The following is a 25,562-nucleotide window of genomic DNA, read 5'->3' as shown; positions in this document are numbered from 1 at the left end:
AACAAGATCTACACTTGAGTTACAAAGTTCATTTTCAAACATAATCTTTAAGACCTATGTAGTTATTTTGACAATTTTTTTCTACTTTATTGCTCGTTTGTATAAAGATGGATTCAACCAGCTGCAATGAAGTGGAAATATTTTGAAATGCTTGATTCTTTTAATAGAGCCACTAGGTGGCATTTTTGAAAAAAATGGGGCACTTAAAAATATTTAGTGCTGAGATTAACAAAGATGTCTGTGAGAGGTAAAGGTAAGTCACTTGGATAACCACAATGTATGGTTTTATGGTGAAAAGTAAAATAGAAAATGTTAGTCTAAATTGCAGCTCATATTTACATTTATATAACCAACTATCTTCCTGTGTGTATGTGCGTGTGTATGTATGTGTGTGAGAGAGAGAAAAGCGAGAGATAGGTATTATTTTCAGGTGCTCATTACCTTTCTGTCTGCATGAACTACCCTACATATTTAGGGTAGCTTCTATTGTAGTGTTGTATGAAGTCAACTTCATAGCAAACTAAAAATAAAGTACAACATAGTAGGTATCAAGTACTCAGTGCTCTCTACCACCTAGACTTCTAAGGCCCTTTCCCATCTCTTTTCCTAATCATAGGGTTTTTATACTATCTCTGATATGGAGGACAGTGAATGATAAAGCTTGAAGAAGAGTCAGAAAAATGAATATTTAATGGAATTCTTATCATTGGTAGAATTTAAGTTATGTTGTGACTTTGGAGATGGGCAGAGGTGTTTGGAAACATCTCCAAAATCTGTTTCCTTGAAAGACTGTAATAGTTTATGTGGGTGCTCCTCTTTTTCCTCTGGGTGTTCTTTCTCTTTTTCATCCATGTATAGAAGTGATTAAAATATTAACATTGTTACTAAAGCAAAACCAATTTTATCTGAGAATGTTTCATATTCTAATAGGCTAATAGGTATTTTTAAATAGTATGACTCCTCCAGCCCCCCAGTAACATTGAAATTAAGTTCTTAGAAGCCAACTCTGGTGGCTCCCACCTATAATTTCAGCTATGCAGGAGGCTGATTTGAGAATCAAGGTTCAAAGCCAGTCTAGGTTAACAAATCCTCAAGACTCTTATGTCCCAATTCTCAAGACGTTTACTTCCAATTAACCAGAAAGAGGAGATGTACCTTAAGTGGTAGAGTACCAGTTATAAGTGAAATGAGAATGTGAGGCCATAAGTTTAATCCCCCGTACTGGTATCTTAAATAAGTAAATAGAAAATACATAAAATTATTGGAGGGATCAAACTGCAATTTTAGCAAAATGGTACAGGTACAAAAACAAAATGATCAATATGAAGTAGAAATGGACTTGTGCTATGTATAACAAAAATGTTAACACAACATTCTTTTAAATTACCAAAGGGTGGGGCTGGGAAGATGGCTCAGTGATAGAGTGCTTGCCTTGCTTGCATGAAGCCCTGGGTTCAATTCCTCAGCACCACATAAGCAGAAAAAGCCGGAAGAGGCGCTGTGGCTCCAGTGGTAGAGTGCTAGCCTTGAGCTGAAAAGCTGAGGGACAGCACCCAGGCCCAGAGTTCAGGCCCCACAGCGAGCAAAAAAAAATTTAAAAAATTAAAAGTAAGTTACCAAAGGGTGTTAAACATAGTAGCCCCAACTAGTGGTTTAAAATTGTAGGCAGAGTCAGACTACTTCTGTACAATCCTAACTTCCATATCAGACCTCTGTGAGCTAGTAAAAGTTATTCAATAAAATAGTTTTAATGGATGAGAATGTGGGTTGGTGGTAGAGTGCTTGCCTACCATGCATGAAGCACTGAGTTAAGTTCCTCAGTACTGCATAAGCAGAAAAAGCTGGAAGTGGCACTATGGCTCAAGTGGTATAGTGCCAGCCTTGAGCAAAAGAAGCTCAGGGGCAATGCCCGGGTCCTGAGTTCAAGCTCCAGGACTGGCAAAAAATAAAATGGTTTTAGGGAATTAATCAGAAATTAAGTAGTTGGTGATGATGTTTATTGTTAGCTGCTATATGATAGCCGCATGAAATTTGTTACTATCTTTGCAAGAATGCTGCTGGTGGTGCTGGGAAGATGAGAAGGGACGGTAGGGGAAACAATAGGAGTAGGCAACAATGCTTGATAAGAAATGCACTCATTACCTTGCCCATGTAATTGTAACCCCTCTGTATGGTATTTTCACAATAATAAAAAAAAAGAATATACTTGATCTTTTTCTCAACAATTACTGTGTTTTTTTAAAAAAAATTTTCCTAAAGAATGTCATAATGGGAGTGGGGAGAGCTCTTGAAATTTAGTATTTAACAAAAGCTTTGCTTATCTTTAGCATAAGGGGAACTATTTCCCAGTTTCTCACTTTTCTCTTTGCTGCCAGGAAGCGAAAAGCCAAGTCCTAGATCAAACAAAACAAGCACTTAATGATGTGCACCTGTGTTTTCTTTTGCTAGTTTCTTGTCTCTGATAATTATATTTTCTCTCGATTTTGGAGTTGTTTTTTTAAAGTCTGCAAGCTTAAATTTCTGGATTTTGTTAGTTTGTTTTTGTTTTGAAAGTATGAGAGGACTCTTGGAGACAGTTTAGCATCCCAGATCTAGGTTGCTAGGAGGTGACCACCTTGCCTGGCTCCTCCCCTTTCCCGGGGGAGAAGGGTCCTGTGCAGTGGGCGGTGCCTTAGCTGGAGCTGGAGGGGTGGTGACGGGCCCGTTGCTAGGATACGGCCAGCAAGCAACAGTGCACTTGGCGGGTGCAGAAGGCTGCTTGCAAGGCTCAAGGAAACTAGCTGTCCCCGAGTAGCTGCGATTCTTAGCCAGGTAGGAGGACAGAATTTGGGACTAGCTTCTTCTGGCTAGCGCAAAGACCCGGTCTTGTGCAGGTGACCCCAACGTTGGATTGTGCGAGACCCTAATCCTGCCAGAGCTCCTCTGTCAGTTAGAAATGCTCCGCCCTTCATATGTTAAATGCCTTTGTAAAAGCATCCCGTCTTTCTTGGCTCCTTTCCTAGCTTCTTCTTTCGGATTTGGCATCTGGAAGCAACAGCAGCCAGCTAGGGTGTGTACTGCATCGCACAGCACTCGCGATTGCTTCTCTGGCCAATACCGCTCAAGTGAGACTGGGCATACACAGATCCGCCCTGTGCAAACTCTTTCCCTGAGGTTATTCTCAGTCTGTAGTAAATCCATAGCGTTCACACTTTCCTGGCCAGGCAACCTTCTCTCTCCCACCCATGATCATCACTAAATAACGTGAAAAGAATCAACAGGCCTATTTAGTAGAAGGACGACTGGATCTGCCTTATATACTAGTATTTTGGACGAATCTAGTTTTAAATGGTAAGAGATGAAAACATGGATAATAGGTGAAAAGGTGGATTTTAAATGCAACACTAGCACAGCTTTTTATTTTTAGACAACGATTAAACCGTGTGAAAGGATCGAACCTTAATGTTTAAAAATTTCAACAAATAAAAACAGGGAAAACCTTTCTTTTACCCATTTTCCTCCCATCACTGGTTGACCTTCCATAAGCAGTTTATGCATATACAAACATATAGTTGATCATGTGACATTGTGCATGCTGTTTTACAACATTCTACATCTCGGAATCATTTGTTAGTATTTACAGGCTTACTACATTGTATGTGTACGTGTATGTATGCATGAATATATATTTATGTTTCATTGTGATATGTGTCTAAGCACATCTTGAAAGTAGCACATCTATAAAGTAGATTCCCCAATTGCGAGTATAATTGTAACAGAAGTATTTAATTAAAACTCATAATAATAGGATGTAAGGAAATGTCAAAAGGCTGTTTTGAGGGGCAAAATATGGTATTGTCATTTTAGAAATCAGTTTGATAGGATTTAACAGAAATAAGATTTGCCTGCATTTTATTTATTTACTTTAATTATAGGAGTGTATTTTATAGCATGCTCACACATGTATATATATATATATATATATGTATGTATGCACATTCATCACAGTCCTATTTCTAACATTACAAAACTAGAGACAGCTTGAATGTCCATCAATAGAGTAACAGTTGAATTTAATGCAATTTAGCCCTGAGATGAAATTTCAATGAACTTCTTGAAAAAATGTATATGAATGTCATGTTAAAGTAGAAATAAATGTTAAGGAATGCTAAGACTATGCTAAGGGGAAAATAAGTTCTAAAGCAGAATTAAAATTTAAATAGGTATAGAAAGCCAGATGCAGATTGGTGATATCTGCTCTAATCTGTGAGAGCAGAGCTTAATGCTGAATGTACAGTTACAGAGGAGCTGGCTGGCCTACTAGAGCTTCTAATCATTTTTAATGCCAGAGCATAAATACCATGTTGGTTTTATATTCAGCAATTCAAAAAATCCTTTTTTTTTTTTTTTTTTTTTTTGGCGGTCATGGGGGCTGAACTCTGGGCCTGGGCACTGTCCCTCAGCTCTTCATCTCAAGGCTAGTGCCCTACCACTTGAGCTACAGTGCCACTTCTGGCTTATGTGGTGCTGAGGAATTGAACCCAGGCCCTCATGCATGGGAGGCAAGCACTCTACCACTGAGCCTGCTTCCTAGCCCAACAAATCCTTAAGAAGACTAAGAAATGGCAGATATTTTCAAGTGCTTTTTCCACATGTTCACTGAATATTGCTCTCATAATTCTTGTCTTGAGGTTCTATTTATATTAATTTTAATTTCTGTTTTTATTAAAATGGTATCAGTTCTTATTTGATGCCTGTCATTAATGCCATAATAACCATCTAATAATGACCAACTTTATAGTATATTATATTCCTTATACCAGCAAAGATTTTGCTAATTGGTGTAGGAACTCTTATATAGGTAGTAAATATATTCCTTTTTCTCAAATTTAGGAACATGTCTGACCAAGAGGAAGAAGCTATTCTGAATGCAGCTGAGTCAACAGAAAGAAATGATGAAGCTTTAGAAAATGTCTATACTACAGTTCCCTCAGGAGAATTTCAAGAATATCTAATGGAAGAGCAAGAATTTGAACTTGAGGAATCCAGTGATGAGGAGGAAACATTTGTTCCTAGTGAATACACACTTCCAATGTCAGAATCAGAACAACTCCCAGAGGACTTCTTAAGTAAATCCGTAGTTAGCCTTGAACAGCAGCAAACAACCCAATATAATGAGAAAGAGTCAGAACAAGACTTACTAAGTGATAGTAATCTGACATTTTTGAATAGAATAAAGGCTGCAAAGAAGACTTTGGGCATATCATCAAAGGAATCTTCAATAACAGGTATGTCCTAGAGAACAAAGGGTAATATTTTCTTGCTTTTCCTTGTTTGATCATATGTTTTTGTTTGAAGACTTACTCAGATTTCATGCTACTCTCCCTTGAAAATCAAACTTCCATACTGTGTGTGAAAGGTTCTCTTCTGCAGTATCTATTCTTCTGCAATAAGTGAACATCATTACATTGTAAATTCATATGCAAATATATTTTCAAATGAAATAGGTTTGCTTAAGGACCTAGGAAAATGGCTGGTCAACTCTTGAGTATAACTGAATTTCTATCGCATAATAATTTGCACTTGATTGTAGGATGTAGCTAGAAAAAGGTGGGATGAGGACTTGATACCAGATTTTCTAGATTCATATTCAGTGTTCACGCCACATTTCATGTTGCTTTTACATATTTCTGCAGTCTGCCTAGTGTTAACCTTATTTTTAGCTTTGGAAAAAATTTTTATTTTTCATTGTAGGTCAGTTTTAAAGACATATAAAAAACAATGTGGAGAGTTTGTAGGCATTCCTACATTGTTGATAACAGAACAGTGAGACCAAGAACAACAAGGTGGTTGGGAAGAAAGCAATTAAGTCATCTTTTCTTTTTCTCCTTATCCATGAGTTCTTAGTGGAACATCATATAACAACAGTAATGTTAGCTTACTTTACCCAGTAAAATGCAGCATTTGAAAATAGCAGAGTAGTTTATGCTTGTGTGCATACTACAAAAAAACAAATGGCAAGGAAGGAGAGAAAAGTAATGAAGCCATTATATAAGATCTGAATATGACAATTTCATTACTCAATGTAAATTTTTTTTGTCAGTCCTGGGGCTAGAACTCAGGGCCTGAGTGCTATCCTTGAGCTCTTTTGTTCAAGGCTAGTGCTCTATCACTTGAAGCCACAGCTCCACTTCTGTTGTGTTTTTTTTTTTTCTTTCTCGTAATTAATTGGCGATAGAGTCTCAGGGACTTTCTAGCTCAGGCTGGCTTTGATCTGTGACCCTCAGATGTCAGCCTCTGAGTAGTTAGGATTACAGGGTGAGCCAATGGCACCTGGCTTTTTACATAAAACATGCATTAGTATCAACTGCCATATGTTGGCCAAAGAGAGTCTCTCTATAAGAAGAGACAATCCAATATAATCAATAAGAAAACCATTTGTGAACAGATTAAAAAAGAGATTTTTTTTTGGTTAATGTGAAAGGAAGAGCAGTACCTTTCCTAAAACAAGCCTCTCAGCTGTGGGTGACATGCACAATTGTGCTACACAGTAACTCAGTGCTTCTGAGACTTGGACCTGACCTGTCACAGCAAGAAAGGGACTTTCTGGGAGTTAATCCGATGTTTGGCAGGTACAAACTTATAGGACACAATGTTAAACGAACAGTGCAGCTCAAATCCTCAGACTTGGAAAAGCTCCCAAGCTGCTGACATCAAGTTTTCAAACTGACCTCTCCACAAGGCCAGCCCACAGCACCCAGGCATCTCCTGCAGCCACAAGACCTTCAAGCTCCATACACACAATCGTTTTCACAAGGATCTGCAAGGAAGCTGAATGTCAAAAACCAAAGCAGGTACCACTTCCGGAGACCTTGATGGTTCATATTGCTTGTCTTGACTGCTGGGCCCAAAGCAACATTCAAAATAGGGCCATATTCCTCCAGACAGAGCAATTTAGGGTTCATTGTGTATCAACAAGTTTTGTTCACAGACTGAAGAGCTTTAAAGAGATTTCATCATGACTGAAAGGTTTTCTCTCAAAGGCAGGGTTTTACATGTCCCACGGGGACCTTCCAAAGCTGTCATTAGAGAACTGGTTGTGGATATGACATTAATACACACACCTATCATTCATGTAGACAAGGGCTTCATCTGGAATCTCTCCTTACTAAGCCTGTCCTTTGCAAACCAGTCTTTTGTCTTCAGTACAGATTCAGGGGGAAAATAATTTGCTGGAGTTCTAATAACATTTTCATGACAAAGCAATATCAAAATAGGTCCACTTTGGTATAAAGTTATGATAACATAAGGAAATTCAGAGGACTTTGTAAACCATCAAGATTTCACAGGGGTAATGCGGCTCTAGGCAGCAGAAAAGGGACAAGTGTACTAACAGAATTCACCTCCGTCCCCAAATCCCTGAGAGCATACAATACTGAAAGACTAATATTCAAGTGCCAGGAGAATCATGAGTGAGTACTTCACTTCAAATTTATCAGTAATATTCAAGACAAAGTTTTGCTTCCTCAATTCTGGCATGGGTCAGTTTCCCTGCCTATGAGAGACATTTAGGCTAGAATACCATTAGGTACTGTTATGTAATTCTCTAATAACAAATCCATAGTTACCTAGAACATGTCTTGGTCCTTACTTTCTGAACATTATAAACATTTTAGTGTACCTCCCTTTCCCAGAGCTCAATATGCCCCTAGCATGAAAATTTTAAAATGTTTTCACTAATAACAACATTTAAAACTATTACAACTTTCTGTACCCATAAAATAATTAAAATCACAACTGATCACAACTTTTAAAAACCAATCACAAATTTCTGTACCTGTAAAACAATTAAAATGGACTTCTGATGTTTATATCTGTTTAACATTGGACTGTATCCTTTTTGTTCATATAGATTTGTAAGAAAAGTTTTTAACAAGCTTAAATAATTCTAATCTTGTTAATACATACATTTTGTAATGGGATTGATTGTTAATGTATGTCTCTTATAGCTTTATGAAAATGTCAGGTTTAAAATCTAGAAATATTATTTTTTACACTTACTATGCATTTTACGGTCCATGTTAATATGTAGTCTTTATTGATATTTAAAGACTATAGATATAAAAGAATAGTAATAGTTTTTTTGTCCTTCTGTTTGTTTTTTTGTTTTTTGTCAGTTTTAGGGCTTGACCTCAGGGTATGAGCCCTGTCCCTGAGCCTCTTTGGGCTCAAAGCTAGTGCTCTAACACTTGAGCCACAGTACTACTTCCAGTTGTTGCGTGGTTAATTAGAAATAAGAATCTCACGGAGACTTTTCTGCCTGTGCTGGCTTTGAACCATGATCCTCAGATCCAGCTTCCTTAGTAGCTGGGATTACAGGTCTGAGCCATCGGTGCCTGGCTCATAATAGTTTTCTTCTTCTTCTTCTTCTTCTTCTTCTTCTTCTTCTTCTTCTTCTTCTTCTTCTTCTTCTTCTTCTTCTTCTTCTTCTTCTTCTTCTTCTTCTTCTTCTTCTTCTTCTTCTTCTTCTTCTTCTTCTTCTTCTTCTTCTTCTTCTTCTTCTTCTTCTTCTTCTTCTTCTTCTTCTTCTTCTTCTTCTTCTTCTTCTTCTTCTTCTTCTTCTTCTTCTTCTTCTTCTTCTTCTTCTTCTTCCTTCTTCTTCTTCCTTCTTCTTCTTCTTCTTCTTCTTCTTCTTCTTCTTCTTCTTCTTCTTCTTCTTCTTCTTCTTCTTCTTCTTCTTCTTCTTCTCCTCCTCCTCCTCCTCCTTCTCCTCCTCCTTCTCCTCCTCCTTCTCCTCCTCCTTCTCCTCCTCCTTCTCCTCCTCCTCCTCCTCCTCCTCCTCCTCCTCCTCCTCCTCCTCCTCCTCCTCCTCCTCCTCCTCCTCCTCCTCCTCCTCTTTCTTTTTTTATTTTTTTTGGTCGTTCGTGGGACTTGAATTCTGGGCCTGGGCGCTGTCCCTGCACTCTTCAGCTCAAGGCCAGTGCTCTACCACTTGAGCCACAGCAACACTTCCAGCTTTCTAGTAGTTCATTAGAGATAAGAGTCTCATGGAGTTTCCTGCCCGGGCTAGCTTTGAACTTTGAACCTCAGATCTCAGCCTCCTGAGTAGCTAGGATTACAGGCATGAGCCACCGGCACCCGGCTAGCTCATAATAGTTTTAAAGACTATTTCTTTCCTGTAATTTGTGAAGAATAATCATTTGATGATAACATTTTTATTTTTACCATTCAAGTATCTTCTTTTGTATAGTGAAGTGTAAGGTAGACAATGTCAGTGATTGTGTAAAGTGTTTGCAGTAGAGAATAAATTATATAATGCTATTTTGTATTTTATTGTGAAGGTGATATACAGAGGGGTTACAGTTACATACATAAGGTAATGAGTACATGTATTTTCTAACAGTGTTACCCCTCCTACTCTTTCTGCAACTTTCCCTCCCATCCACTCCCTTCCCCCTGAAGTTATAAGGTTTATTTCCAACAGAGTGTCTAATGAGTATCACTATTGCATTGGTTCCCCGTTTGTCCCACCATTTCTGTGATTCCCTTTCCCTTTTCAAAATCAGATAAACTTATCTACAAGACAAAGGGCACTGAAATCAGAAACAGTGACCACAGGGAATAATAAACCAGAGGACAAAAGAAAAGACAAAAGAAATAAACAAACAGTACACTAAAAAAACAAAACCAAGAACGAACAACAACAGCACAACAGCAACAACCTCTTGTTTCCATATCTTGGAGTTGATTTTGATTAGCATCATTATATATATTGTCATATGTACCTAGCTATGGAGCTATTGTGATCCCCTGCTAGGACTATCATAGGCATAAACTAATTATTACAAATGAGGGAAACCTTGGAGTCTGTGTTTCTTTGGGTCTGGCTTACTTCACTTAATATGATTTTTTCCAAGTCTTTCTGGTTTTTTTTTTTTCAAATGTTTGTGGCTCCATTCTTAGTCACTTCTCTTCTACAGTTGAGTGTGTTGGGGAATGCAGCAACCTACATTCTATGTCATTAATAATCAGCTCATTAGGAGTGAAAGTGTGGCTCAAATGGCAGCACCCTGCTTAGCAAGCCTGCAACCCCATTCAGACCCCAGTACCACAAAGACAAGCATAATAGTTTTCTGTTGTAATCCCAACTATTTAAGAGGCAGAGATTGGGAAAATCACTGTTTGAGTCTAGCCTCAACAAAATGTTAGTGGGACCCCATCACAACAAATAAGCTGGGTGTGGAGATATGTACCTGTCTTCTCTAGTACATGGGAAGTGGTGGGCAGGAGAATCATTGTCTGAGGCTAAGCCCCAAGGGGGAAAAATGGAAACACTGCTTGAAAAATAAAGCAAAAAAGGGCCTTGGGCAAAGCTCAAGATCCTGCCTAGCAAACATGAGGTTCTGCGTTCAAATGCTCCTCTCTCTCTCTCTCTCTCTCTCTCTCTCTCTCTCTCTCTCTCTCTCTCTCTCTCTCTCACACACACACACACACATCTGCCTGTAATTCTGTACCTGATTGTGGAGGGTAAATAAATTGCTGGCACTTGCTTTATTGGACTGCCATTATATCCTTTCTTTTTTTTTTCCTACAGTAAAAGTTGTACTTGTTCCCATTGGCCAGGAAATTACAATGTCTTTTAAAGTTGACTGCATGATTAAATACCTCAAGGATCATTTTTCACAGTTATTAGGTATCCCAGCCTATGCACTGCAGGTAAAATATGCAGGTAAGTTTGGAGGCTAATATATTTATCAAGACTTTTCAAGATTGAGCATATGAACAATCTAGATTTCTGATTTCTTTTTTTAAATTTTAATTTTAATTTTTTACTTTTCTTTTTTTACTGTGAAAATACCATACAGAGGGGTTACAATTACATGGGCAAATAGTGAGTACATTTCTTATCAAGCATTGTTACCTCCTCTGTTGTTTCCCCTTCCCATCCTTTCCCCTCTCCAACTCCTCACCCCTCTCTTTCTGATTTATTAAATGAAATATTTGAGTATTTACTATTTTAGCATAGTATGGTTTTGTAGTCATTCAGTTAACACACTTCTATAGAAGAGCCATTCTGTTCTAGATACTTTGCTAAGAACCTAATCATGACACATGATTCATGTTCTTAACTTGTTTCAGAATAGTAAGGAAGCATGCAATAACTACCCATAATGCACAAATGTTAAAATGAAATTGGGCCCAAGAGGAACCTGGAAGATTTTAGAAGTTTTGATTAATTAAATATTCATACTTGTGCTAAATTTCAAAGGGATGAGAAAACCTGGAGCTCTTGGGTAGTGTTAAAAAGTTTCTAATCAGGCACTGGTAGCTCATACCTGTAATCCTAGCTACTCAAGAGGCCACCCTTGGAAGAAAACTAAAAAAGATTCCTGTCTCTAATCAACTAGCAAAAAGCCAGTAGTGGAGGTGTGGCTCAAGTGGTAGAGCATTAGCCTTGAGCACAAAAAAATCAAGTGAGCATTTGAAAATATTTTCTGAGTTTGCTGTATATTGATATATAATATCAGGTTTATTAATAGTTTGTGGATGATAGTAAAAAGCCATACTGAAGTTATATAGTCTTGTGTGATGATCAGATATAGCCTTCATACCTCTGATAGTAAACAAGACTAACAACTAAATTCTTGTTTTTATAGAATGTGCACAAACAAATCTTCATATTTTAGCTTATACAGATCTGTTACTGACTTATAAAAATGATAACAAAAGTATCCAGAAAGAAAACTATTCAATTTCAAAAAAAAATTCATGATAGTCAATGTATACCCTCTTAAATTTAAGATTTATTCAATAACTGATTTGATTTGGAAAACAAGGTCAAATGTAAACAATTAATGATAATAGTGATGATGCATGCTGATTCTAATGATTAGTTTATTGAGTCCTTAGCAGGTGTTAGAATTTCTATAAGAGGTCTGTCTTATCATTTAATCCATGTACTGTTCCTCTAGGGTAGGTAGTAGTATCACCATCATTATTGTTGTTGTTATTAGTTGTTTTTTTCAGAAAGAATCTAAAACTGAGGGAACCTCTGTGAAGTCATATGTCCAACATTTCAGTCTGAAAACCTCTGTGAAGTCATATGTCCACATTTCAGTCTGAACTGAAAAATTCTTAAAGACAAGGATTGTTTTATACAGCAAGGAGTTAAGCCAATGGAAACTGTACAAGTGGAAATATTTTCTACATGCACAGTCTGAACTGAAATGTGAGGGAATTAAAAACTGCTAGACATTAAATCAAAGCTGAAGTTCCACACTGGAGAGGAAAGAGCTTTCTACCTGGTGATACTTAAGATCTCTCTATCCTTTGCCCTTCCTTCCCTATGAGTACCAGGTATTTCACAGGGTAATACTTCATGTCAGTAGCAACAACAAGATCTCGATTCTATACCAGACATTCCTTAAGACAGATGCCAAGGGACATCACTAGGCCTTGAGCTCAAACCTAAGAACTACCTGTCTCCCTCCTCCCTCCCCCGCAAAAGAGGGGGAAATCCTTAGTAGGGAATTTAGTAATTTAATGATCTGGGTTTCTACAAACTCCTTAAAATGAGTTAGCCATTGCTATAGCTTTTAGTACATCGTGGCAACTATAATTTAATAACCAGGTATTATATATTGTTGAGTACCAGAAGCTCATCCCTGTAATCTTAGCCACTTGTGAGTCTGGGATCTGAGGATCGTGACTTGAACCCAGCCCAGGCAGGAAAATCTGTGAAGCTCTCTTCTCCACTAAACTACAACAACAAAAAGGCCACAAGTGGAGTTGTGGCTAGTGGTAGAGTACTATCCTTGAGTAAAAGAAGCTCAAGGACAGAGCCCAGGCCCTGAGTTCATGCCGCAGGACTGGTACATGTATGTGCTCTCCCCCCTCAATTCCCCACAATATATTGTATAACTGAAAATTTCTAAGATAATACATTCTTAATGTTCTCATCACAAAAGTAAGTAATGAATATATAAATTATTTTGATTTATTCATTCCTCATTGTGTACATGCATCAAAATACCACGTGTGCCATTTAAAATACACACAATTCTATTGCTCCATTAAAAGGAATACCGAAAAGAAGTAACCCTTTCTCTGTTAAAAAAAGAAAAAGAAAAACCACTTTAAATTTTCTTTCTTTTTTTTTAGGAAAAATTCTTAAAGACAAGGATTGTTTTATACAGCAAGGAGTTAAGCCAATGGAAACTGTACAAGTGGACATATTTTCTACATGCACAGATATATTTCCAATCAAAAGAATAGAAGGATTGCAGCCATTTTCTAAAATCATTTCAGTCAGTGTTCAAACTGGTGAGCTATTTCTTGCCTTTCGGATGAAGCAGTTGAATCCCTTTGTAGCTGCATTTCATCCAGTCTTGGTTTTATCCCCATAGGCACTAATCTGTTCAAGGACATCACTGTGGAGTTAATAAAATCTGACTTCCACAAGCCATTCCTTGGTGGCTTTAGACATAAAATAACAGGAGTGGAATACCACAATGCTGGATCACAAACTGTGCCTAAAAAGATTCCCTATAAACCCAATCTGTTTTGTAGAGATACGCAGGTGAGTGTTTTCATATTTACATTTAGGTTTACATAATTATAAAATCAATAACTGCTATATACTTAGTGATTCTCTCAAATTAAATTCTCCTGACTGTGTGACAGTTAAGACTGTAAAGAAAAATGGACTGTGTAGAAAAATATTCTCTAAAAAATATATGTATATGGTAGATTCTTTAAAAATTTTTATGGCTGGGAAGGTGGCTCAGTGGTAGAGCGCTTGCCTTGCATGCCTGAGGCCCTGGGTTCGATTCCTCAGCACCACATACACAAAAAGAAAAAAGCCGGAAGTGGCGCTGTGCTCAAGTGGGAGAGTGTTAGCCTTGAGCTGAAGAGCTGAGGGACAGCGCCCAGGTCCAGAGTTCAGGCCCCACAACCGGACCCAAAATAAACAAACAAACAAATAAATAAATAAATAAAATTTTCATAAAAATTTTTAATACTTTGCTTTAGACAGTTACTGAGAAGAAGAGATTACAACAGACTACAAATACAACATCCACACAAATGACTAAGATTGGTGTGTATGTAGCAAATATGACAGATAAACTGGTCGTTCCAGGACGATATTTTACAGCAGCACAATACCATCTTCAAAGGTTAAAGGCGGTAAGATTGCTTTCCCTTCCCTTCCCTTCCCTTCCCTTCCCTTCCCTTCCCTTCCCTTCCCTTCCCTTCCCTTCCCTTCCCTTCCCTTCCCTTCCCTTCCCTTCCCTTCCTTCCCTTCCCTCTTCCCCTCCCTTCCCTCTTCACCCTTCCCTTCACTTCCTTTCCCTTCCCTTCCCTTCCCTTCCCTTTCCTGCTGGTACTGGAGCTTAAACTGAGTCTTAAACTTAGGGCCTTGTGTTCTGGCTCAGAATTTTTGCTCACAGCTGATGTTCTGCCACTTGAGCCACACTTCCAGTAAGTACCAAGATAGCTTTTATTTGGGATGAACTCTGAAAGTTAAGTGAGTAATTCAGTGTATAATCCATTTGTTCACTCTCTGTCTCTGTCTCTGTCTCTGTGTCTCTGTGTCTCTGTCTCTGTGTCTCTGTGTCTCTTTGTCTCTGTGTCTCTGTCTCGTCTCTGTCTCTGTCTCTGTCTCTGTCTCTGTCTCTGTCTCTGTCTCTCTCTCTCTCTCTCTCTCTCTCTCTCTCTCTCTCTCTCTCTCTTTCTCTCTCTGTTCCCTAAGCTATATTAGATTGAGAAATAGTCTACTGGAGTGTGAGTCACCTTTCACTCCTGCTGAAATACCTTTTATCTCCAGTATTCCCAGATCAGTAACTGAAACCCTCAATACACCTGGTTCTTCCCATTCCTTTGAGAATCTCAAGTCCTTTGTGAGTTGTGGGTTGCCTTTGGCCATCAGTAGTCCCAGTACTTATGACGCTTACCCTTACTATTTAACAGTAGAAGCATATAGGTAATGTTTCAGAGTAATTGCACCCCAAATAGGAATCCAAGTCTATTTTCTCTTATGATAGCCACTCCAGCACTTATTTTATTGTTTATATGCTGTATCTTTTTTCACCTCCTTTTGTTTTCTTGTAGATAATAGGTGTCTCTTAGTGTCATTTATCTTTGTATTTTTAATTGTAAAGATACTGTACAGGGGTTACAGTTACATGAGTAAGGTAATGAGTACAGTGCCTGTGGAGCATTGTTACCCCCTCCTTTGTTTTTAGTGTCATTTTTGTTTGGTTGGTAAAGATGACCCAAGAGCAGTGATTTAAATTATTTACACATATATATTAAGCAACTGGAAATTTGGAAGTAGACTGTTTTTCTAGCCTAATTATCCAACGATATTGAGAAGTGAACTTAAAGCCTATTGATTCTTTAACTTGAGGGAGATGTGTAACCCTGGGGCTAGTTTAAATCTGGTTTGATGAGTGCAAATTATTCCAGTCTGTTTAACTTTGTTAGACTTACCAAACAAGGGGAAAGATGAAGTTTTACAGAATGTGAGGGAGACTGAATTTTCTGTGGAAGTAGTCTCTATGGGTAGTCTTGATGCACAAAGAAGGCTGTGTGTAAGTGGATCCGCCTCAGGGTCTGGACTGGGAAGTGGATCATCGTCTGGTTCCCTCCAGAGCAAAGTTGAAAGGCTTGTCGAATGTTGTGTGTCTTCTCTGAAGTTCACTGAAGTTGTACCTTGGTTGTAAAGCAAGGCTGCTTTTCTGTCAAAGCGACTTGGATCCTTAAGGCAAGGGTGGGATGTCGCATTCTTACTGATCTCATTTCAAACAGCAACGTCGTTGACAGCTTATGAGCCTAGAGAACAAGGTTTCTTGTTGAATAAGAGAATTGTAGTCCTTCCAAGAATAACATTGCTTGACATTTCATAGCCATAGAGCGTCCGTGGGAGAAATATTGTTTCCTGTTCACTTCGTTAACTTTGCACCTGACTTAAGTAGCACCCGATTCCAGACTTTTCCCTGCTAATTTTTACTTTCTCGCTGTATGTATTGAGTTTGGATGGTGGCTGTACAGTGTATTCTGTCTTTCCAGCTCATGACTCTCCTCATGAATTTGTTACAATTCAGTGGTAAAATTTCTGACTAAAAAGCACCATCAGGCCAGCCTTCTGCAAAGAAAGGAGAACAGTCAAGGGAGCGTGTCTTAATGTGTACAGCATTCAAAGGCTTCCCCCAAAGCCTTGCCCAATGACCTCCAATTACATCTTACTGGTCAGCCTAGTGTCATGTGACTCTCCCTAGACAAAAGTTTGTGATAAATACATCTTCAAAGGAGCATGTTGCTCCTCAAAAATGTTGAGATTTTTCTTAGGAAGAGAAATAGTGAAGATAGGATATTAGGTAGAGAAATAGAGCTCCTGACACCACTTTCTAAACTCAAACAATAATAAAGGGATTTTTGTTTCTTTAGTGTATATATGTATTTACATACACACACACACACACACACACACACACACACACACACACACACATATATACAAGGACAAAGAACACATGAGACTAGAAAAGAATAAATGTCAATATGATGTCAGTTCTAAAATAGATGGACAAGTGTTAATTTTACTTAACTAGCAGAAAAGGGGTAAAATCTAAATGACTGCCAAAGTGGATGGCATCAGTGGCCACAAAGATTTGTCCCACAGAATCTTGGAAAGTAAGTTGGAGGTTTTGTGAGAGGTAGAAGTAAGGAGTGAAGTATAAACAGGGAATAGTCAAAAGCCAGTATGGTGTAAACTTCCAATTAAGAAGTCTTTCTTTCTTCTGTGATTCATTTCTACTTGGGCCATGTTTGCTTTATTCTTTCTATGGCTTCTATAGTTTAATGCTTAGTATTTGGTTTAGAATTTTCTTGTTTTAGGCAGGATTATATTAGACATGAAGACTGGTTTATATGTACTTGTAACTGTGATCTAATCTTGTTTTAATTAATCATTCTTGTTGATTTTTTTGTTCATTTATTGGCCTTTTCTCATTCTTAATCAGTTTGGTGAAACTTTTTCATCGTGTGAATCTTTCATAGTTTAGAAGTAAGCACATTACCCATATTTTTCTAACAGTTGCTAATAAAACTTTTAAACATACCTTTGCTTTGTACCAAAATGTATGTCACTGGACTGTGTATTTCATCCACAGACAACTGAAGGATCTTAACAGACTTTACCTCACATCTTCCACCATCATTCCTCTTATCTACTGAAGGAATTAGAATTATTTACTATATAAGTACAATTGTAGATCATTGTTTTTACATACTTAAGATAGTACATGTCTGATATTAAAAAATAAAATATATTTAGCTTAATATGAAAATTTTCCTCACTGCTTTGATTTTCCCTCTTTAATCTATTCTTAGTGGAATACACCTCCAGTAATTCTTTCAGTTACTACATAGGAAGTAATGCACTCAAATCCATACTAGTTAAACCTAATATGTGTGTTTTGGTTTGAGTTTAGGTCAAAATCAAACCAGAAATCTTTTTTCTGAATTACTTTGAAGCTCTTATAAATTGTGAGTTGGATATCAATATGGTTCTCATTTCTTTGTTTTCTCTTTCTAGATGTTTTTAGGGTCCTTAATTTATCTGGTGTTCTGTAAGAGTGTGATGTGTTTGAGGCTCAATAATAAACCTTTTGCACCTTTGAATTTTAGGACCTGTTTATTACCTATTGAGTAATTTCTGTACTCAACTTTCTTCATTTCCTCTGGAACTCCGAAGAGATATATTTTGGAATGTCTGGATAAATCTTTCATATTTCTAGTTTTTCCTCAAATCTTTCTAATTTTAAATGACCTTTACCTCTGTATTCTAAAATATATTCCTGTATAACTTTTGCCTATTAATGCCTTCACCTACATATACATATACATATATGTTTGGATAGTTCTTTTTTTTTTTTTTTGGGTGCGGTCGTGGATCCTGCACTCTGGGCCTGGGCGCTCTCCCTCAGCTCTTCAGCTTAAGGCTAGCGCTCTACCACTTGAGCCATAGCACCACTTCTGGCTTTTTTCTTTTTGTTTATGTGGTGCTGAGGAATCGAACCCAGGGCCTCAGGCATGCAAGGCAAGCGCTATACCACTGAGCCACCTTCCCAGCCCGGGTTCGGATAGTTCTATGAATAATCATATCTGTGAATCTATTTGATCTATCAGATATGCATATCTGTTCTACAGATTAGATAGATGACAACAACTAGCTCTCTACTAACAATCATCCTCCACTCAAAGTTAACTTTTACCTGGATTCATGACATATTCAGTGACTCCATGTAACTAAGATCTGGACAATTTAATAGGCAATAATGTGAGGTACATCTGAGTATTTTCTCTGCAAGAGTTCTTTTTACATCTTCCCTTCTCCTGGTTGGAAAATAATGGGAAGTGGACCAGCCATGTGGGACATCTAAGTAGTAAACAATTTTTTATCTATGGCAGACTTTTCTTATGAGCTCTAAACTGCCTGTTCATATCTTGGTTACTACATGAGGTTAATAATGTGTCTATTATTTAAATAACTATATTTTTGTTCCATTTATATATTTAACAAGGTTAAGAGCACCTAAGCTAATATATAACATATTGACTTTTATACACATTTTAAAAAGTGAGAAATTTTGATGGCCTTTTAATTGATTGCCTTATACCAATAGCTTTTTCTTTGCTCTAAAAATATTAACTACTTCTACTCAGACCTTGGGTTCTGACTCTGTTTTACTTTAGTAAAGTGGCCCTAAAACTTTATCTTCAGTATGAATAATTACCCACAATTCTGTGCTCCATACCAATTTCAGATTCAGGAATTCTGGCATGAGGTCTGAAAATTTGCATTGCTGTTGATATAGGCTACCTCTCTTAGAAGAATGTGATTCTAGTAATTCTGCTTCAAAGTCATATCAGTTCTTTGTTGGAGGTCTTTTTATACTGATGGCTTTTCCCCCACATATTTGGCTATCCTTAAGTACTCACAGAAAACAGAGATTCTTAGTAGACAACATGCTAACAGCACAATATGCCAGAAACACAACCCTGTTGGTTTGACAGTATAACACTATCATCAGCCTTTGGGAATAATACTCACATTTTCCTAACATCAAATATTTCTGCCACTCTTTGCCTAAGTTGCTTTAGAGGTGCTCTCCCTTTTGCAATTTTTTTGGGTCCAGTTGTGGGGCCTGAACTCTGGGCCTGGGCACTGTCCCTCAGCTTTTCAGCTCAAGGCTAGCACTCTACCACTTGAGCCACAGTGCCACTTCCGGCTTTTTTCTTTTTGCTTATGTGGTGCTGAGGAATCGAACCCAGGGCCTCAGGCATGCAAGGCAAGCGCACTACCACTGAGCCACCTTCCCAGCCCTCCTTTGCAATTTTTAAGTAGCTCACCTGGCTCATAGCATCCTCCAGTGTTGGGATTACAATTGGAGAGCCACTTCTTGTGTTTCATTAGGTGCAGAATTAGGTTACAGACTCCTCTGCCTTCAATTTACACAATTTACATCAAGTATGGATTCTTCCAATTTCTGTTTCTTTGGAGGATCTCAAAAGTGCCTTCCAGTGTCTCTATTGATTCCCTCTCTACATATTCTCTCTGTAAATATCTGGCATTAGGATGACAGAAATGTGTCAGTCACACATGTTTGGTCTTCAATCTTGCAGTGACAGCTCTGCAATTATTTATCATAAACCTTGCACCTATGTCATGAACTCTTTGATGGTGTAAGCAATGGCATACTACCAAATATATTACAGTTCATACAGTTTAATAATTATTTGCTTTAACCTCCCTTTTAACCTAATTTGCCTCTGATTGTTTTCACACATATCTTACTGTGTTTAGGAGATGCAGTTTTGCTTGAAATATATGTTTATGCTTCTGGCAATTAAGTTAGCTAGAGATAACTATTTGTGCCATACTGGGGCTTGAGCTCAGGGCTTGCTTGGCTATTTAGTTCAATGCTAGCACTTTACCATTTGAACCACACCTTCACCCCCAGCCTTTTCCTGGTTAAATGGAGATAAAGAGTCTCCTGAACTTTTCTTCCTGGGCTGGTTTTGAAATGTGATTCTCAGATCTCAGATTCCCACTTAGCTAGGATTACAGGCATGAGCCACCAGCACCCAGGCATACATTGCAAACATTTTTGAGGGCATGTACCAGTCTAGGCGCAGCACTTTCATGTACACTATCATTATCTTTATTTTACAGATGAGGATGAAAGAGCACAGAGATATAAAGTAACTTAATCAACATCAGACTAGCAAGTAGAAGAGAGAAGACTGAAACCAAGTTTTACTTGAGTCTATACATCATCCTAACAGCTTCCTGTAGATTTCAAAATGAAGGAACACTGACATAATTTGTCCATGGATTTTGATTGTGTGTGTGTGTGTGTGTGTGTGTGTGTGTGTGTGTGTGTGTGTGTGTGTGTGTGACATAGAACTAAAACTACACTTTCAAAATTGTTTAATTGCTGAATTGGAACTGAAATAATCCTTGTGTCTTTCTTCATTTCATAGTCTGATCAACAACTTTTCATTTGTTTTACATTTAGGTGATAGTAATCCAGACTTACTATAGACGATGGCATGCTAAAGTCTATGTAGAGGGATTGAAAAGAGAGAAACAGGTGAGGCTGGATTGGGAAGTAGAGGAGCAACTAAGGAAGAAGAGAGAGAAAGAAGAATGGATACAATCAGACTACAATCGGAGGCATGATCCTAAACTAAACGAAGATTTTGAGCTTCTTTTTAATGCACTGGAACGTAAGTTTGACATGACATAGTCTTTGAAATAAAGTATTTAATTTTTTGAATCTTTTATTAATAAGAAAAACTTTTATTGAACACTAAGAAGATCTTATTATTTTAGGGAGCTGTCTTGGGAATCTGAACTAGAGAATTTAGAGGAGTGAATAACATCTTACATCTGAGATGAGAATTAAGGCTGGCTTGTAATTGGAAATGGTTTTATATTAACAATTAACAATAAACATCTTACATCTGAGATGAGAATTAAGGCTGGCAAGTAATTGGAAATGGTTTTATATTAACAATTAACAATAAGTGTGCATATACAATGCTGTGTGAATTGCAAAGTTTAAGTGCACTAGTTCATTGGATCTTCATTCATGTGAGATAGAGAAAAATCTACCTCACCTGGTTTCTGAGGCTCTTGACAGTTTGTGAAGCTGGAGTAGAGCAGTTAGATCTCTCAATCCAGCATTCTGTCTAGGAATGCTCTTTACAATGTGAAATTGGCAATGCCGTGTGTGTGGGGGTGGGTGGGTGGGTGGTTGTATATGAGAGATAGAGAGAGAAAGAGGGGGGAAGCTTAAACACAGGGCCTTACTGCTATCGATGAGCTTTTTACTTTTTGTGTTCTATCCCTTGAACCAAAGTTCTACTTCGAGCTTTTTGCTGGTTCATTGGAGATAAGAGTCTCATGGACTTTCCTGGGCTTCAAATGTTACCCTTAGATCTCAGACTCCATACATAGTAGCTAGAATTAACAGTGTTAGCCACAGGTACCTGGTGGCAATGCCTTTTTAATGCTGCTCTAATGTTAACACCATATAACTATACCTTGATACATCCACAGGATGTATAGTAGTCATTGATAAATTGAAAGCTTCAGTTTGGACAAGAACTCTTTATTCAGAGCAATAGATAAAGTATCCCTTTCTTGGAGCTCTTTCCTTATTGTCCATCTTTAAATCTTAGAATAAATATTCCCCTAATCAAAGGGTTTTTTTTTGGAAGTAACAATAGAATTCAGATATCCTATAGTCATCCAAGTGTCAAGATAGATACATATGTGAAACTATTCCATGGTAAATGCTTATTTACAGAATTTCTATGTTAAAGTAAAACATATCTTATATGAATCCAGACATGGTTTTTCCTGAGAAAACAAAAAAACAGAACAAATGAAATTTCTTACACAAGAACCATCTCTCTGTTTTTCCCAGTGCATCCCAAAATTATAAATTAAAGCTTAGTACAATAATTTTTTTGTTGTAGTTGAAATCTGGTTCACAAGCTCAATGATTTATATTCCTTTCTATTTAATATATAGTTTTTTTTTTCTGTTCACATTTGTAACTCCAGTCCTTGAGACTGCTGCCCTCTTGTGGCAAATAGTGACAATTGTAGTTTAAATCTTTTTTTAAAAAAATTAAAAAATTAATTATTTAATTAATTTTTATCAGTTGTGGGGCTTGAACTCTGGGCTTGGGTGCTGTCCCTCAGCTCTTAAGCTTAAGGTGAGTGTTCTACGACTTGAGCCACAGAACCACTTCCTAAATCATTTTTTTTTTTTTGGGTCCGGTCATGGGGCCTGAACTCTGGGCCTGGGTGCTGTCCCTCAGCTCTTCAGCTCAAGGCTAGCGCTCTACCACTTGAGCCACAGCGCCATTTACGGCTTTTTTCGTTTTGCTTATGTAGTCCTGAGGAATCGAACTCAGGGCCTCATGCATGCAAGGCAAGCACTCTACCACTGAGCCACCTTCCCAGCCCCAACCACTTCCTAAATCTTTTTTTTTTTTTTTGTCGGTCGTGGGGCTTGAACTCTGGGCCTGGGCGCTGTCCCTCAGCTCTTCAGCTCAAGGCGAGCGCTCTACCACTTGAGCTACAGCACCACTTCCGGTTTTCTGGTGGTTTATTGGAGATAGGAGTCTCACGGTCTCTCCTGCCCGGGCTGGCTTTGAACCGCGATCCTCAGATCTCAGCCTCCTGAGTAGCTAGGATTACAGGCGTGAGCCACCAGCGCCCGGCCACTTCCTAAATCTTAATTCATGATACAAAGCTTGAATATTAAAAACAAGAGCAGTTAGGAATGGTGATATATATCTGTAATCTGAGTAAACAGCAGTCTGAGGCAGGAGGATTGTGAGTTCAATGCCAGGCTGGGTTACATAGTGAGAACCTGCTCAAAAAAAGCTACGTATATTATTCAGAATAAAGATCCCATGTTAGGATTTTTTTTTTTGGTGGAATTGAGACTTAAACTCAGGGCTTCAAGTTTGCTTTATCAGGTGCTTTATCACTGAGCCTATGAGCACCTCCAACTCATTTTTGCACCAGTGCTTTTGAGGTAGAGTCTGACTTTCCACAGGGACATTTGCACTGTCTGGGAGCTGCCTATTTTAGGCTTTTCATGGTAGCTGAATGACAAGCACTTTCTGCCATACTTGGCTTTTTCTGATGTGATAGAGCTTCATGAACTTTTCTGCATTCGCTGACTTGAACTATGGTCCTCCCAATCTCATTCTCCCAGGTAGTTAGATTACGGGAGTAAAGCACCTGTCCTCCACTTGTGTCTGGCTTTTAAAATTCAATATGGTGTCATGAGCTTCATCTATGGTATCATGTACAGTTTAACTTGGTTCATAGTTATTTCCACAGACTATGTCACTGCATGAATATAGCACAGTCTATTCATTTTACTGTGAATCTTTCCAAGCTTTCCCTCTAATTCTGCCCCATTTTGGCAAACACAAGCATGTTTTGGTGAAGGTATGTAGGTCAATCTTGGGTGTAAATCTAGGACCTTAGTGGGTAATTTTTTTTCCAGAGATGGTTCTGGTTTCTAGCCCTGCAGGAGATGATGAAGGTTTGAATTACCCCATCATCCTGACTCACATTTGGCACTTGCAGTTTTCTGGAGTGTGTTCATGACTAAAACCTGCCTGATGATTGACTGCACATCCAGTAGGTGAGCTCACAGGATTTCAGCGTCAGTGTGAGGCAACCCCTCTTACTCATAAAAAGTTTTGCTTAGAAATAAGGCAAGCACTCTTGGTCCAGGCAAGAAGATTAAAGACACAGAAAGGGTTAGGAGCGAGGATTTGAAGAGGTCGAAGTGGCCTCTGTAGAGGGACTATTGCTGTGTTTTTGAGTGACAGGCCGTGAGGGTTGTGATATTGGTTGACTACATGCCTGTTGAGAAGAACTTCAAGACAGCCTTTTTGGGGAACTTTGAAATAAGTTTTCTTTGGGAAACATGGAAGATGAGGGTCTAAACCTTGCCCAAGATTGTAGATTGGGGATTGACTCCAATAAGAAACTAGAGATCTAACAGAGAACTAGATCACTTTGAGATTTTGCTATAAACTGAGACATACATCACTCCTAGATTTTTTTTTTGAGTAGAGGTATCTAATTGTCTTTACCAAACCAAGACTACACAATATAGAGAACAAGAGTAGGAAGAGGTCCTCTCACATCCTGTCCAAAAAGCCTACCTGCAGACATGACAAGGTTTTTGTCAGGAATAAGTAGATCCTTGTTGAGTGGCTGTCGGGAGTGGCTGTCTCTGTTGGTCAATGGGACTTGAAGGAAGGAGAGGTCAGTTCAAAAGCCCTTGGAGTGAGTGTGAATTGTCTGTTAGGTTTTAAGCATGGGAATCTCTCTAGCCAACAAACCGCATTGAGATTTGTGTCGTAATAACATTCAGACAATAGAATTCAAGTATCTCTTGGGCTCTAGAGTCTATTCTGTTTATCTGTCTTTGCCCTTCCCTTTCTTTTTCCTTACTTTCTCTCTCTGTGTATGTATGCTTGTGTGTGTGTGTGTGTGTGTGTGTGTGTGTGTGTGTGTGTGTGTGTGTGTGTGTATGAAATGTTAAGATTGTTTTTAAGTGCAAAGTCTTGAGTTCATTCTTCAGTACCACCATATAATACATATAGATACATATGGCAATTGTATTTAATGGAACACAATAGGGCTGTCATGGTATCTGTACTACTGCTACCTAAATTCCTAATATTGGTATTTTTTCTTTTTTTCAGATCAATATAGCTCAGATTTATCAATTTTCTTTTCTACTGACTTTTCGTTTTATATTTCCTTTATTTCTAGTGTTATTTTTTACCCTATTAATATTTTGCTTAGTTTTGTTTACTTTGCTTTTTTTTTCTAGTTCTAAAATGAAAGTAGGGTCATTGGTCTGAGGTCTTCCTTTCTAATACAGGTGTTTGCTGATATGAATTTCTTCCTAGATTAGCTACATTGCCAAATTCTGCTATGTTGAATTTTAACTTTATTTCAGTTTAAAATACATTATGAGTACTCCTTTGATTCTGAAGATTATTTAAAGTATGTTTTTTTTCAGATATTCTTTTTTATTATTTTTATTTTTTTATTGTGAAAATACTGTACAGAGGGGTTACAATTACATGGGCAAGATAATGAGTACATTTCTTATCAAACATTGCAGCCTCCTCCTTTGTTTCCCCTTCCCATCCCTTCCCATCCTCCCCTAACCCCCCCACCCAATCCTCCTCCCTACCACCCACCCCCCGCACCAAAGTTGTAAAGTTCATTTTTCGACATAACGTCTTGTACATCTCATTGTTGCAATGGGTCCACCTGTATCCCTATTTAAACAATTTGTTTTTCCCCTTCCCCTCCACACATTATACCAACGTCAAATGCAGTGAAAGCAGGGGTTATACTGTGGGGGAGGGACATACAAAGCAACAAAGAAATAATATTATAAATGTGTTAGAAACAATCGCATGAAAGAAAAAAACATTTGAATATATATTTTA

The 25,562-nt window shown here is 38.0% G+C and overlaps 1 protein-coding gene across 1 annotated transcript in view; it reads left to right on the top strand.

The window, feature by feature from the left end:
* Positions 1 to 3,251: 3,251 nt before the first annotated feature.
* Positions 3,252 to 25,562, top strand: part of Iqub (IQ motif and ubiquitin domain containing) — a 57,762-nt gene continuing 35,451 nt past the window's right edge. The window contains exons 1-7 of the mRNA XM_069997294.1: positions 3,252 to 3,330; positions 4,873 to 5,267; positions 10,574 to 10,708; positions 13,141 to 13,302; positions 13,386 to 13,558; positions 14,011 to 14,166; positions 20,565 to 20,775. Coding sequence (XP_069853395.1) covers positions 4,877 to 5,267; positions 10,574 to 10,708; positions 13,141 to 13,302; positions 13,386 to 13,558; positions 14,011 to 14,166; positions 20,565 to 20,775 — 1,228 coding nt within the window. The 5' untranslated portion in view covers positions 3,252 to 3,330; positions 4,873 to 4,876. The remainder of the gene's footprint in view (positions 3,331 to 4,872; positions 5,268 to 10,573; positions 10,709 to 13,140; positions 13,303 to 13,385; positions 13,559 to 14,010; positions 14,167 to 20,564; positions 20,776 to 25,562) is intronic.

The sequence above is a fragment of the Dipodomys merriami genome, unplaced genomic scaffold (assembly GCF_024711535.1).
Source record: "Dipodomys merriami isolate MVZ:Mamm:240054 unplaced genomic scaffold, mDipMer1.0.p SCAF_5, whole genome shotgun sequence".
Taxonomy (NCBI): Eukaryota; Metazoa; Chordata; class Mammalia; order Rodentia; family Heteromyidae; genus Dipodomys; species Dipodomys merriami.
This window is presented reverse-complemented; position numbering and strand designations above follow the sequence as displayed.